The sequence below is a fragment of the Ammospiza caudacuta genome, chromosome 1 (assembly GCF_027887145.1).
Source record: "Ammospiza caudacuta isolate bAmmCau1 chromosome 1, bAmmCau1.pri, whole genome shotgun sequence".
Taxonomy (NCBI): domain Eukaryota; kingdom Metazoa; phylum Chordata; class Aves; order Passeriformes; family Passerellidae; genus Ammospiza; species Ammospiza caudacuta.
In genome coordinates this window covers 16,692,789-16,708,763 of record NC_080593.1, presented here as the reverse complement: position 1 = coordinate 16,708,763, position 15,975 = coordinate 16,692,789, and the positions used below count along the sequence as shown (strand labels likewise).

At 35.6% G+C, this 15,975-nt stretch overlaps 1 protein-coding gene across 1 annotated transcript in view; it reads right to left on the bottom strand.

Moving 5' to 3' along the window:
* The window catches only part of MPP7 (MAGUK p55 scaffold protein 7), a 146,730-nt gene that overhangs the window by 13,639 nt on the left and 117,116 nt on the right, over nucleotides 1-15,975 (bottom strand). The window contains exon 13 of the mRNA XM_058802274.1: nucleotides 1,875-2,045. Coding sequence (XP_058658257.1) covers nucleotides 1,875-2,045 — 171 coding nt within the window. The remainder of the gene's footprint in view (nucleotides 1-1,874; nucleotides 2,046-15,975) is intronic.

Sequence of the window (15,975 nt, the reverse complement as noted above, 5' to 3'; positions counted from 1 at the left end):
TCCTTAGATCAGACATATGCAATTTGTTATAAAAAGTCTAGTTATCACACTTTTGCACTACACTCTGTTGATGTAACTGTAAAATCAACTCAACCATGTTATTACTTGTTGTATATTACCCAAAATCTCACAGTGATCACACTAGTAGGTGGCTGATTTTTAGTGCTGGAGAGTGACAAAACTGTTTATTAAAAACTCAATTTAATGTTCCCTTGGATATGAGCTATATAAAAACACAGCTACTCAACAGTTCCTAACAGTCCCTGATAGAGGGTCATATTTCTCTGCTCTGCTGCTTTCAGAATGGAGGAAATTTTACTAATGAAGAACCAGCCTATGTGTTACTGCCAAAGAAACAATAATCAATGAGACATTGCTCACTCCTAGTGATGGTTACTTATTACTCATTGGTACTCCAATTGTTACCTTTGAAAAGGTAACATAATGCACTTTCTCTCATTTTTGGAGACTAAAGCAAGGCATTTTGGTTATAAAATAAATGCTGTGAGGAAGCCATGGCAGTGACAGATAATAGAATAACAGAAAGCTGACTAAGAATAATATGTTGAGTCCTCTGAAGCTATGTTTGCATTCATCCTTGGACTACAGAGGTCCACTGCATCCATTGCATCTACCTTTATTACTAGTTGTCCATTTACTTTTTCTAATGCAGTAGGTGGTTTTGTTTCTTTCCACTTTCATTGTCTGTCTTCATTGACCTCAGGTATTTATTCTGTTCTTTTGGGGTTTTTTCCCCACAAAGATATATTGATTGATCACTAAGAGTAGAATATCAACATACTTCTTTTGAGTTTTAGTACAGCTTGACTGCCACATTCAGACTTGTAACCATGGTAGCTGTATTTTAATGTCATCTCCCCTTGGTTTAGGAAAGCTCTGAACACAATCTCCTAAAGCATCCTTATATCCAAGTTGAGATATCCTGTTGCCCTGGTTTGAAAAGTGGGCTACAGACAGGTGGAAAAATGGAGCATGTTCAAAGGGAAGGGGTTATTGGTCTGTGCTCTATGACTCATTATAAGGGGACTTCCCTGGGACACACTCTGTTTCACATCCATACCAATGACACAGACTGGGCCCTTACAAAGCTTGCTCATGGCAAGATAAGTGATACAAGTGACTTGCTCAAGGGCAGGACTTCCATCCAGAGAGCTCCAGGCATAGGCTGGCAGAATTTAGAGAAATTTGATGAGGACAAAGTTCTGCATTACAGGCTGGGCACTGACTGGCTGGATGACAAGGACCTTGGGGCACAGGTGGGCAGAGCTAAGCACGAGTCCCCAGCGCTCGCTGGCAGCAGTGAAGGGTAACAGGAGACTGGGCTGGACCAGCAAGAGCCTGGCCCATGGACAGAGGGGAATGATTCTTCCCCTTCACTCAGCACTTGTCAGTCCCTTGTGAGGAATACTCTGTCCACAACAAGCCCTGCACTAAAATACTGTTGGATAAACTGGATCAAAGACATCAGAGGGCCTTGAAGATGGTCAGGAGCTGAACCACATGACCTGCAAGAGAGACTGAGGGAACTGGGCTTGCCTGGCCTGGGGAAGAGAGGTCCTGGGGGGACCCACCAGCACCCTTCTGACACTCACTGAAAAGATGGAAACCACCTCTTTACTGAGGTGTGAGATAAGACAGGGAAAACATGATGGGAATACAGGTTCCTAAAACTGCTGCCATCAGCAACCTGCTCAGAACCTGGTGTTGATCTCACTCAGTGGGAGGCTGGACCAGATGAATTCCTGAGATTCTTTCCAATCTAAATGACTTTCTGGTAAGCATTGTGCTAATCAGCATTGTGCTAATCAGCAGGTCTCTGTTTTACCAGGTCAAAAATAAATAAAACAACTTACCAACCAAAACAACAAGTCTGTATTTCTCATTAGGTTGTCGTCTATATTTTGCAACTTCTTCATAGGTTGGGATATCTGCTGTATCATACTGGTCACTCTTCTTGCACTCATACATGGACTTGTTTGTTTTTTTATCTTTTCTGCTAAGACGAAAGCTTCTTCTAAAACCAGCTGCAGTAAGAACAGGGTTTTTTCAAAGTAAGAAAATAAGTCTTCTTAAAACATTTGACAACAGTCTCTTCCAAACATTCATGGATTGGAGCATGGAATAAAATGTGTATTATATGTTTAATAAGCCAGGTCATTAGAATGACATTTCCCATGTTTTTAAACTATATCAGGTACCTATTTAAACTGCAAAATTAAGATTACCAATAAAACAGAACCTTTGCAACAACAAACTGCAAAACAGAATTGCTATTAAAATTGTTAATAAATTGTTAATATATTTATTTAGGCAATTTGAGTATCTTATAAATTGATATAAATACACAAGGCAATTCATGCAAGCTGGAGTCTCATACTACATCTAATGCACGTCTATTAAATCACTATGGCACACAGACATCAAATACAACATAGGATAGAAACACATCTGGTAGTTGAAAGGGTTAATGAGAATAACTCCTGGAACAATTCTCTTGTGCTTAGCTCCATGCTGATAGTATATTTAAAAACTGCATTAAACCTTTCCTGAGTTCATTTAATAGTCAATCCAAGCACTCACAATTAAATTACAATTAGAAACATCTTAGACAATACAGTGTCCATATTATGAAATTAAAAGTTAATATTGCTATTAATCTATATTTATAATTGCATCAACTGTGTGATATCTATTGTGCTTTCTAGAGAAGACTTGAAATTTCACATAGCTTTTAAGTACTCTCAAAGGAGAGAATCATTGGCATTTTCAAACAGAACAGCACAAAAACCTGTTTTACACTACATGTTAAAAACTAATTTTGTCCTCTGTTAATGACTACCTTAGAGTTTTTCAAATAAATCCTTTATATTGCATTAGATTAAATTTTACTGGTATCTCTACAACACCGCTTTTGTTCTATAAGAAAGTACAGGAAAGACTGTGAAGACTGCAAAGCTGATTTCACTGTCTGGTGGTAGTAGAGTAAAACACAAGCTATACTTTAAATACTAGAAAAGTTGTTGGTGTTTTTCCCCAGAACACTTCATGGGACAGTAAGTGGTGACCCCAGATTTTCAGCAAAATGTTCTCATATTCTTATAACAGCACTTATGTTTAGGTGTTTGAGAAGCAGTCATATTATAATTTCTTCTTCAAAGGTAATACTGTGCAAGTTCAAGATCCAGTTCTGCAAATATTTAGCACCCGATCTGAAGAGAAATGCTACAAGGCTTAGTTATAGGCTTAGCACTTTGCACACATACAGTTTCATTGAGTATAAATTGTCATAGAACCTGGACCACAGAGGATGTTAACCAAGTTAGTTAATTGATGTGAACCCCTATACCTATGGGAATCTACAACACAAGCACACACACAAAAGGTGAAGAAAAATTTCTTTGAGAATACCATGATGTCAACCCATTTATATTCAAAATATGAATAAGTAAACTGAAAATCTATGACAAAGGAGAAGAACTAGCACCCACAGAAAGGGCAGATGAGATTTTTAAGAAGTACAATATAGTCCAGACTAAGTAGGAGGCGGGCTGACATAGAAAAAGATGAAATTATGAGATATGAAAACATAATGAAATAGACTGGGTTACGTTATTTTATTATTGAAATAATGCTGACATTGAAGTGAATGCTGTCAGAAACAGAAATGCTTTATTGGAGAGCTGACACCCCCACAAGAGGGCCTGGGAGATCTTGCCTGCCCTATGGTGAAGTCCATCACGACACAAGGATGTTCTCTTGATCACAACTATGCCTAAGTGTACGGACAGCTATATAAAGAAAGGTTAAAAGTAGCTTTAGCAATACAGACTACAGACACATGAAGTGAGTTACAAGTTTCCTGAGGCCTCATCTAAAATGCTCCTGATTAAAAAAACCCAAACACCAAAAAAATGTTGACCAAACCCTGAAAATTATTCTGTTTGTTGCATTTTTTTTCCTTTATAATCATTTTATGGAAAAACAAAAAAGAGAGAAAAAATAAAGAATAATTCTTTACCATAGACTACTAAATGGTTTACAAAATTAAGAGCTTTGTTACAAGATCAAGAATCCATGTATCTGGAAAAGGTAAAAAAGTAAGAATAATGATCAAATGAAGCTATGCCAGTGGTTTCCATTCCAGTTTGGTGTTAACCTTACAATCAACAACAGCTCCATGCGCCTGATTATCTGTTTCAAAATGCCACTAGAACATCTTCTCAACCTCCACTTAAATGGTGAACTGTGCAATCTTTAGGAAAAATATTTTTTCTGCAAAATCTTCCTATGAATTCAATCCCCACTTTTAGGTTTTGGTAAGAACATTTTTAACTTGTTCCTCTTCTCTCCAACCAATTTATTCAGATCTCATTAGCAAACTATCAGGTGATAGATTATTCAAGAATTTTAATTTCTTTCACTCCTTGAAAAAAGGAGAAAATCTTTCAGCTCTGTCTTCAGGCTGATTTGTCCCTTGTCACTTTTACAGGCTCCACAGGAAACATAATAAAGACTCAGGTGATATGATTCCATTGCTAGCATGCATTTCCTTGAAAAAAATATTTGATATTTCTGCCCCTGAAACTCATTGGTAAAATGAAAATAGTAATATTGTCCTGTGTATTAAGAAAGCTCAACAAGAAGTTCAAAAAGAACTTAGACACTACTAATTAATCTTAACACTACTAATTAAAAAGAACAAATGTGAAAAAAACATAGAAACCAGAGTAAGGCTGACCTCTCTGTAGTGTGCTGGTGAAGATGCTCTGTAAAACTACTGACTATTAAAAGTTTGTGGCATGCTGTTTGCTTCACCACTTTATGACTATTTTCAATTTTAAAGTTTAAATTTTAAACTGTTCCTCAAAGTCCATCTGAATAGCCTGCACAGAATCTCAGCAAAGTTTGCTTTAAATAGCATTCAAACCCAAGGAAAACACAGAGTTCCAAGAGGAAGGATGTTTCAAATAAATCCAAGACTTCTATGATACTGCTGCTGCATTCCTGAAAGCATCTTCATCACTCATCATCTGCCATATATGTCCTCTCATGTATGGCAAAAGTTTACTGTGACCTAGAAGCTGTTTTACAGAAATGCTAATAAATATTTCCTATTGAATGTCTGCATTTGTAATTGCATTTTACGTTTTATGTTATGGGAACTATGACTGCACAAAAATACTAAACTGAACTGAAACAATATTGTACTTTGAAGGAATAAAAACATTTGTGAAAAGGCAAAAGATATTCTACTAATGTTTGCATATTTTACAGTTTTGAAAACATAATTCATATATTTAAATTAACAATAGAGCATCATTACAGTGATGATTACTACAGAGAACCAAACCCAATACTAATATCCAGCAGAAAAGGTTTCTATAAAATGATTCATGTTAAAAGTAAATTTCTATAAAGAACAAAAGGAAAATGCATTGCTTGCCTAGAATATTTGATAATATAAACCTTGATAAATATGAAAGGAGCTGCAGGCTACTCTGTCTGTGGAATATGGGTATCAGCAGAGATTAACCTTAGTTGCCAAGTATGCAGACTATAAAATAAAAGGGGAAAATTCTATCACTAAAGCGACATAATCTCCTGAACACTGAGAAGCTTGCACCAGCTCACTGGTTACAGCTACACGTCTAGGAGCTTACTGAACATGCAAACCCATAAACTGCTGCTGGAATGTAACAGATTTGGTGAAATAAGAGCAGGCTCTGGAAAGAAAATATTAAGAACAAATGTTCTCAAACTACTGATGTCTTTAAAACTTATACTTTTCAATATGAAATAAAAAATCATTACTAATAAACTTACTTCAGACCCAACAAGCAAAGAGAAATCACTTAGATCTCTGAGAATAAAAAAAAACACCTTAGCAGAAAAATCTGATTATTCTTTTAACGATTAGCAGCATACATTTCTTCAACTCAGAACAACATCCTTCCACTTACACAGAGAAATCCACTGGGGCCTCACACAGAATCCAAACTGAAAACACACAATGTGTGAACCTGCCTGCCTTGCAATATTTTAAAAGGATGATAATGCAAATTGTTGTGCTTATTTACATTTAATGACATAATTCTGAAGAAGTAGATTGCAACTATGTTGTGTAAATTTCAGTCCAAATATACTAATAAAACCAGAAAGTTAATTTCTCAAATTCAGACAGACTACACTAACAGGAAATAACAACATATAAATTCATGCATGCTTCATAAATTCACAAGGAAGACTCCAGAATGCTATAAAGCACTTACATGAGCTTTTGTTACTTTTCATTCACTAAAATCAGTGCTTAAGTAAATGTTTAAATTACATAAGTTCTTCACTGAATTTAATTTCATCTTAGAGTAAACAACTTCTATTTAATTGTAAATGCATTTAAGAGCTCCCTTTGTATTCATATTACTGACAAAAGTAAGCTTGGTACCATGGTCATTATCTAGGTTTGTATGAACATAATATTTTTACTAGATATTTCTGGGTATTATTTTTCCCCCAAAATATTGGTATTCTTTTTACATTGGCCTGTATACTGAGGATTTCTATTGTTACACAGGAACTGCACAGAGCAGACTTCTTACACTGTTTTCTTCTGGACTGATTCCCAGCTTGCACATTTAGACAGGGTTAGTAAAAATTTAGATTATGTCTGGATTTTAAAGACGAAATTGAGAATAGTAAACAGATGATATTCATCTATATTTATGTATGTTCATAAAGGTTCAAGCAATGTAACCAGAATTTAAACTTGGCAAAGGCAAACTCCTAACATTTTCCTCAGCAATTCCTCAGGAAATTACAGCAGAAACATATGATACCATACTGTGGCTTAAATATTAGAATTCGGTGAAAAATCATAAAATTTATCTGAGTCACTTTAGAGGAGAGGGTTCAAATTAATAGCAGTATAGCCTTGGACATAAAAGATTTGTTCCAAAATGGTTCAGAGATTCTTTCTTCTGAAGACTCTCCTCCTTTGCTCCTCATGACTACCTTGCATGTGTGTGAAGTACAAATCCTTTCAGAGAGGGTCGGGTGTTCAGAGAGTAATCTGGTTCACAGATTGAAGTGCCAGAGCCCTATATATGGTTTGTGAAACAAGGAGACACTGGAGTACACGAGACAGTCTGAATTACAAATCACTGTGTCCTGTTACTGCATGCAAAAGAATGGTAACATCAACTGTCAAAAGCCTACCTGCTTGTTCTTATTATAGGAAAGTTTTAAATGAATGATTCTTAGTGAAGAGTTCCAAGGAATCTCTAATTTCTAAACCAAAAAGCTACTTATTTTATTCACAATCAGTGAAAATACCTGTGTCCTTACCCCAAAACCAGTCCTAACATTAGTTTTTCTGCCTTCTGACTCTCCTCTCTGACATCTCACTCCAAAACCACACACCCAGCATGAGATGGCTGAAGGTACCACTTCTGGACTGCTGACAACATTCCATGACATGGAAGCTCTCAAAAAAGAAACCATTGCCTGAACTGTACTTAGTAATTCTGAATAATTTTTGTAAAGTTTTGCCTAAGTAAACTACAATGCATCTTGATATTTTGTCCTTTTCCTCTGGGACAACAATCTTCTTCCTCAAGAGGCCTCCTTCCTAAAATGGCCATGTCTTTTTGGTAATTATGGACTAAAAAGTTTCAGTGAAAAAGGCTACAGTACTAGAAAAGGTGGATTTTGTTTTGTTACCTTCATTCTCAAATAAAGCAGCAGCCTACTAAGATCTGATTGCAAAACCATGATAGTGTCACCCTAAGAATTCACGCAGTATGTATACATACAGAAAGAAAATACTGGGGGGGGGGGGGGGTATTGTTCATATTTAAAAGAAATTATTTGATGAGGAAAATGAATTTCATCTGGAATCACATCCAAATTATCATTTTCCAAACATCCCAAATATTTCAATACAATTACAATTCAACATGAACTTAGTTGATTACTTAACAAAGGTAAGAAGTGCATTTTCAGCATGATCAGATACTCAGAAGTTCCACAAGCACAGAATGGAATTATACCACACTGAGGTTTTCTAAACAGGTCAGAGTTCTTTCAATTATATACTTTTCTGCACCTGATGTAGTTTATATACCACATTTAAAACAACTCCAATTTACAGCATTGGTCTACGATGTTTCAGTGAGCCCACTGGCTTGGAAATACTAAAGTACTTTGACAAGTTTCTCCCCACTTCTCTTGTAGTAGAAGGATGAAAGTCTTGGGAAAAGGGCTGGTTGCCACAAAATCTGCTCCAGCCAGCCTTCAGCTGGCAGGAATTCTGGACAGTTTCAACTAAAATATTTTTACACAGGTTTCAAAATGGCACAAATTAAAAAGTTGAAACATATCATGGAACATTCACCTTTTTTAAAAGTTACTTTTGTTCGAAATTTGGAATCTTGAAAATGAAGCCAAAGGACTCTTGCCCCTCCTCTTCCCCGTTCCCCGCAATGATACATTGAGCTCAGACCAGCTTTAAAGCTAAATTTAAGCTACTGAGTTATTATGACTGATATTTTGTAATGTGGAAAAAGAATTGGTGCCTGCAAATTTGCTCTGTATTCTTACTGAATCCTCCAAAATGGTTAGATAGACATGTACAAAGAAAAAACGTGTAGACAAAACTTGAAAAAACCTTGAGAGTGTCTTTAAATAATTTTTCATGATACAGTAACCTTTTTGCTTCATTAAACACATAGCTTGCTTCATGTACTTTAAAAATTTTGACTTGAAGTTCAAACCAGTATTTTATTAGCCTATGTTTAACCAGGTAAAGGCATACTCTATATAAACCCTTTATGTCAAATCCAATGAGCCATGTTTAAAACCTTAATATTCATGCATTTGTCATGCAGAGTAAGGACATTTGTATGCAGATTACCCCCAAAAGCAAAGTGGACACAGTAGCTCCAGGGAAAAGAAGCTGAAAGAAAGGAACAAAATTGTCTTTTGTAACCAATTGCTCACCTAGATAGGATCCACTGTTGTGACCAGCACATTCAGCATCTTCTGGACGAAGGGTAAAAGCATACAGAATAAGAGCCAAGAAATAAAGCAGAAAAGTTAGAAGCCCAGCAAAAAATACAGAAGAAATTATTTTTAAAATGACAACTGTACAAAGCACAGCATTAAAAAGCCTTCAGTAAGCCATTTTCTTAAAAACATAAAACAATCTTTATTGTTTTATATTTTAGCTGGAGATATTCTTGGATTTTGCAGCATGCACACTGATCTTTTTACCTTTTCAAGCAAAAGTTGTGATGACAACAAACATTCTAAAAAAAATTCTAACACTGTATTATTCATGTTTTATCAGTTAATAGAAAATATGCCACTTAAAAGAAAGCAAAATTATTTGATGTAAATCAAGCTTTTTTGTAAACTATATATTATCAAACTTTAGCTTTATGTTTTGGCTCACTGGATTAGACAGAAAGGTTTTTGATCAAAAACACATTCTCTCATTTAATATAAAATAGCTATAATGTATATTTTTACATGCCAGAGGCCCTTTGATCAAAAATATGAGCTACAATTTCTAATGCTTTTATAAACAAAAGTTTCTTAAGTAAAAAAAAAAAAAAAAAACAAACCAAACAAAAAACCACAAGAGATCAGCTGCTATTACTTTAACATATGCTGCAAACATAACAGTAACCAGCTACAGTCAGAGGGAAACTCAAAAGGAAAACAGTAAGGATGACACCACACAGATGAACCTTCTACCATCCCAGAGAAATAGTCTGTCAGTATTAGTTAGAAGCTCAGGACCTCTCATGGCCATGTAATTAACTCAGAACCATCTCTCTCCATCCCAGCCCATACAAGTGCTGCCAGTATTATTCTATCATACTGCTTTTCTATACATATCTTGCAGAAGTTCAAGAGAAAGCAGTTTAAAACAACAGTTCCAATTACTGATCATTCAATGAAGCAACTAGGAATATTCTGGTATTTTTATCTACTTTAAAACACGATTCAATGTATTTGGTGGCAATATAAAAACATCACATGTATAACATCTAGAAACACTGGACTATATTCAATTTAATTCTAAACACATGTTCTCTAAATAAAATTATTGGGCTATTCAGGGAAACTTTTATACATGTACCTTCAATTTCCTCTGAGAAGCACAAAGGAGAAATAGAAAAGGAAATCATTAAATGGAGTGAAAACATAACTTAAGAAAGAAAAGTTAAATCGAAGAAGAAAAATGCACCTACCACACTCAACCGCTTCCTCATCTTAGAACAGCCAAAAAGACAAAGTATTATTGTTTAATACTTCATACATAGGAAAAAATTCAGGTATGTAAGCTACTCTCAAATTCTCTTGACAGCACCTATTATATTGAGGCATATACCAACATACCAGTAGTGAGTTTAACTACACTCAGAAAAGGATGTAAAAAATTGAAGGCATTGAAATACTATGTGCACTTTAAATTCCTGTATGTGATTCTTCCACTATTCATTTGGTAGAAATGACCTTACCCCGCTGTCATGGAAGATCTCTTTGGTATTAAATGCAAAGTTTGTTAGTTCCAATTTATCAGTCTTAACCTAGAATTTCTAAGAATCACTACCAGGAACATATCTCAGTATTTTTCTGCACTTAGAGTAAGAGCTGGGACTGCCCTTTGTGATGGATTTTGAAAAGGTTTTTTGGCTGTGGTTTTTTTTCCTATTTTTTTTTGAATGCTTACAATTGCAGCTGAAAACAAGCTGAAAGATTCACATACTCTTGTTTTCTTTGACATTATCCTAATATAATAGATACACATAAGACTTTCTCCTTACCTATAGTAAATCAATAAATTTGTGCTGCCTTGATAGTAGAGAACATACATTTTTGTAATCATCTTTGGGGTTATACAGAAAAGCAAGATAAATACAATGAATTTTTGTTTACAAAGATATTATATACTAAGGTTAAGATTTATAGAGAGATTTAGCAATCTACCTCTCATTCAAATTTCCTTTAGAATGTGGATAAACGGGGCTAAAATGTAACTGTTTCAAAGACTTTCTATGAAACATGTATTTTCTCTGTGAAAAATTATTCAAGAGCTATTTTACAATCTTTTATGCATAACTAATGTACAAAACAAAGGCTAGGTCAAAATTGTCCAGCATATATGACCACATGGAAGAGCTTTTCATTTCATGTCATGAAATGGACATGAGTCTCTCGTGCCACAGGAAAAATACTGTTTTGAACAATCATTTCTTGGTACCATTTTTCTTGAGGACTTACATTTTAAAATATTAATTTGGAAGACTTTTCTGAATCTTTAAATAAAGTTTATTTCTACGGTCAAGGTGACCATATGGTTTAAGTTGCTGGGAAGTCCTCTAAGGTGAACACTCCTTGGTTGACCCCATCTGGTGCCTTAAAAGATTGTAGACAGTTCTATGAGTTGAACGTGAAAGCATTGGATGCATTTTTCTCTCTTGAGCTTAAAAGCTCCCAGTTCTTGACAAATGGCCTAAAGCTGTATCTAGAATGGCAGGCTGGCTTCCAGGTACTAACTCTCTTCTCGTTCTCTGTGATGTATGACAAATTTTTCTGTATTTCTATTTCTATGACTTTGAATAGACTGCAGTGTATCTCCTGAAAACAAGTCACTAATGCTCAACACCAATTCATAGAAATAGATCTTAAAAGTTTCTTGAATTGAACAAAGTTTTCTGACATAACTAATGAGTGCATTTTAAAACACTGTTTGCTATTTTAACACTGGCAGCAGTTAAGCCCTCATTTATGAACATGAAAACCCAGACCAGGAGCAAAGGAGGTTGGTATGCACACAGGGACAGAGGTGTGTACTCGCTCAACCCTGACCACTGCAGACCTCTCAGGAGTCCTGCAGGTGTGGTACATGGTGGAGTTACAGCATCAGGGCTGAGAACACTGAAAGGAATCCAGGCTTCTGGGCTACCCTGCCAGTGAAGGGAACATGCTTATCCATAAATGAAAGACATTAGGATTCCCATGTGAGCCAGCTGAACCCAGAAAGCACAAGCCAAAACATCTACAAGTGAGGTTTAATGCTGATAAAGGCATTCTGGACTTCCTGTGTTTTGTTAAAAATCTTCCTTCTTAATACTGCTCTTAACTTTCTTGGGCTACTCTTAAGGTTGAAAATAACAGTATGTAATTAAAAGATCTTGGAAATCACTGGGTTTTCATAGCCTAATGCAGCTATAAACAGTCATCATCATGTAGCTCCCAGTTTAAACTTGACAAGGACCTTTAGCAGCACTATTGCCTGTCCCTAGTAAAGTCAGAGGTTACTTGCCAGGGAACTTTGTATTGTGATTTACTACTAAATACAGCTCTGTGCATCTGAAGCAGCTGTATGCATGAACCAAGTGTGTGCCCAAAGTTCCAGAGTTTTGAGACATGAAAAACTGGGGCCAATACAGTTTCACTAAATGGAAGTGGGCTGAGAAAGGAAAGGTCTTCAGCTGGAAGGGACAAGTTAAAGACTAAAATAGGTCAAAGCCTAAAGAGGAGAAAATCTGATGGGAAGTAGGAAAACAAAAGCAATGAGAAAATGAATAAAAACCCCAAACCCAAACCATAAGGCAACATGGAACAAATAAAACACTGAGAAAAGAAGAAATACAATCAATTAAATGTATTGTGGTAAGAAAGGAGAGGAAGTTCCAAAGAAAATAGTCGTGAAACAGGTTTATGAAATGACAACAAAGCTGTAACAAGACAAATGGGAAAAAAGAAATAGGAAACACAAGCACAATGGAAGCTTAGGTGGTTTTATTCATTTTAGAAAGATTTCAGCATAGCCAATAATGCTAAACTATAACAATGAAAACCAGTATCATATACACTGCATTTTTGTATGTATTTTAACTGAAATGTAATCAAAATTTGGTTTTTGAGGGCCTCACCTAAATTATACTACTTAGGAAGCTCAAAACCAGGGCCACTTCCAGGAACATTCTTAACTCTTTGGAACAGCCCAGCATCAGATTAAGATTTTTTCCTTTTGTTGACTTTCTTAAAAATACTTCCACCAAGCAATTTTACTTAAATGTTTCTCAGTCTAAAATTTGATCCAGCAGCTCTGTTCTACTTTCTTATCACAAACAAGTTGCATTATGCCTTAAGCTATACTTTACTTTAGTAAGAAATTGTGATGTACAACAGTCAGCATTACAGTGAATATATTAAACACTCTTGATTTTTTAGTGATGAATTGCCCCACATAGTAATCAACATTTCTACTTGCAGGGTTTTATGCTCTGGAGTTTTGTAGATTGAATGATAAATTATGTTCATTCAATAGGAATTTTAAGATGATCAAATTTAATTCTCTTATAAAACAATCAGATAACAGTATCTCTATGAAGATAATTTGGAAAATCAAGAAGGATAGTCTTGCAGTGAAGGACAGATCCATTTCCAGTTCTGTCTCATGTGAACTTGACTCAAATGTCATCCAGCTTCAGGTTTTCTTAATTTCTCTGGGGTAGCAGGAAGTTAAGATTTGTAAGGACAGGAGACTTCTGAACAAAAATGCTAATGTGCTAATTTAACTCTATAGGTCTGGTTTATTTTTTGTTTGTACTTGTAACTACCTGCAGGTGGGCAATCAAGTTTCAAATATGAACACAGAAAAATACTGAGAAGAAAGGCAGAGTTAAGACTGTGCAGCAATTATAACAAGCGCAAAGAATCCTACTATACATTTATCCTAAATGTTCGGTCTTCAAATACAAGTAGTACAAAGCATTTATTCTTTTAGCCTGTTTAAATTTTTTTGTTGGCAGAACACAATCTTCAATTCAAGACACTCAACTATGGGTAAACTAGGTTAGATCTTGTTTGAATGAACACCATTTGGCTGCAGTTAAGTCTTTCCTCTTGTTCACACAATGCCAATCACATCTCATAAATCAAAACTGAAAGTAAAATGGGTTTTAAGCCTTAGAAAAACTATATGATGATGGCTTTATCACAGTAAGTATTTACATTTAGCATTAAGTACACAGAACAAATGTATTTTTATGGAAAAGACATCTCTGAACAAATCTGTCATATATGCTACATACATATATTAAACTGTACACACAGGATATGGGTATACACATATACATATGAACAGGGCACAAGTTGACAGAGCTCACAGGCCACACTAGTATAAAATATAAAGTTACCAGTAATTTTCATCAGAGACAACACATACATAATGTAAGAATAAACACAGTAACCACTGTGAAAGCAAAATTATGTTGAAGGAGTATAATTTCTTGCCTGATTATTGCAGTTTATAACAACTGCAGAATAGTAAGTTATTTGGTTGTTATTCAAAGAATCTTTTTCCTCAATGAAACAAGTTATCACTTTTGCATACAAATTAAAGTAAGTTACACATGCAAGAATGACCAAACCTGTTGGCAATATCTATTGCAGTCAGAGCATGAGTACTCTTTGTATGGAAGTTAACAGAGTGGGAGCTATTAAACAAATACTTGTTCCCTGTACAAAGTCTCATGTCACTCCAATTTAGCCAGCATGCAGCAACAGGAGAACTCACAGAGGCAGCTCTGGCTGACAAGCTGTCCAAGCTAAGATGATCACCTAAAGCCAGGAATGCTGTTAGGTATTACTGAGGAATATCAGGTGAGTAGGTTTCTGTGGAGCTGCTGTTCAGCAGTGGCTCACAAGCTCAGACACACAAAAGCCAATTGCATGTAGGCAGACACATCTACAGAACCTCCCTCTGTATCCCAGAGAGTTCCCTCACACTCACTCAGGTATGTGGCTCATTCACCATCCCAGCACATGCAAGGTTAGTCCTACTCACACAATCTCATGCAACTCTGTTCCTTTACTTTCATTCCTACTTTTTTCCTATGCTGCTTGTTCTTACAATTTTTCCCCAGTATCATTTCCCCACAGTATTAATGTACAAGACTGCTTTTTGCTGAAAAGTCATTGCTGTTAAGTATGGAAAAAATGATGAAAATACTTCAGTAGTTTGTTATTCCTCCATCACTTCTGCACTAACCCTAAGCCTGGGAATTACACCTAAAAGCCACTTATCTCATGCATCAAATATTACTATTGAACTTACTGAGGTTTTTCTACCAACAACAGCAAAACAAATCAGCTCAGAGCTCGTCAGTAATTTTTGCATTCACTGTTTCAAAGACTTTAACAATAGTATTTTATTTAAACAGAATCAACAGGCAACTGAACCATTGCACAAATAGTGACTACAGCAATGCTCCTACATAATACTGTTAATTGCATCAATCTAAGAATTTCAAAGCCCATTCTCTGTGGAGTTTTGCTTAATGGGGTTTATGGGCAGCTTTTGTCCATGTGTTCCTTCACTGCCCTTGTTGCAACACTTTCTCCTTTTCTTCACCCTCAATATAAAATTTTACTTCCTCTCTTTTCTCTTTATATTTTCCCTTTATATTTTTATTCCTACTTATTCTATATCTTCCTCTTGTCAGTGCAGGCTCCACCTACATTGTCAGTTTCCTTCAACTTCAGTCCCAGATACCATCAAAATGTGCATCTTCTCCATTTGCACATAAGAAAGTGTGATTTCAATATGGAGTGTACACTGCTCTGCCCCCTCCTCCAGTGTACACATGACATGAGAAATCCTTTTCACTTTAAGGGGTACAATGTGAGAATGATTCTGTTTTATCTTTCAAGAAATGAGGTAAATGCTGGGAAAGGCAGGTGTATTTACACATAGACACAATGGAACAGTTCACTTGGCTAATAAAGTGAAAATAAGAATTGGCATTTCCATTAAAAACCAATCCTTTTAATAACTTAGAACTAGATTGGCTTTGTTTATTTCAGTGCGAATAATTCTTGCAGAAAATGTTTTGTAGAAAGTATTTTTCACTCTTTCCTCAATATGGGTATGCATAT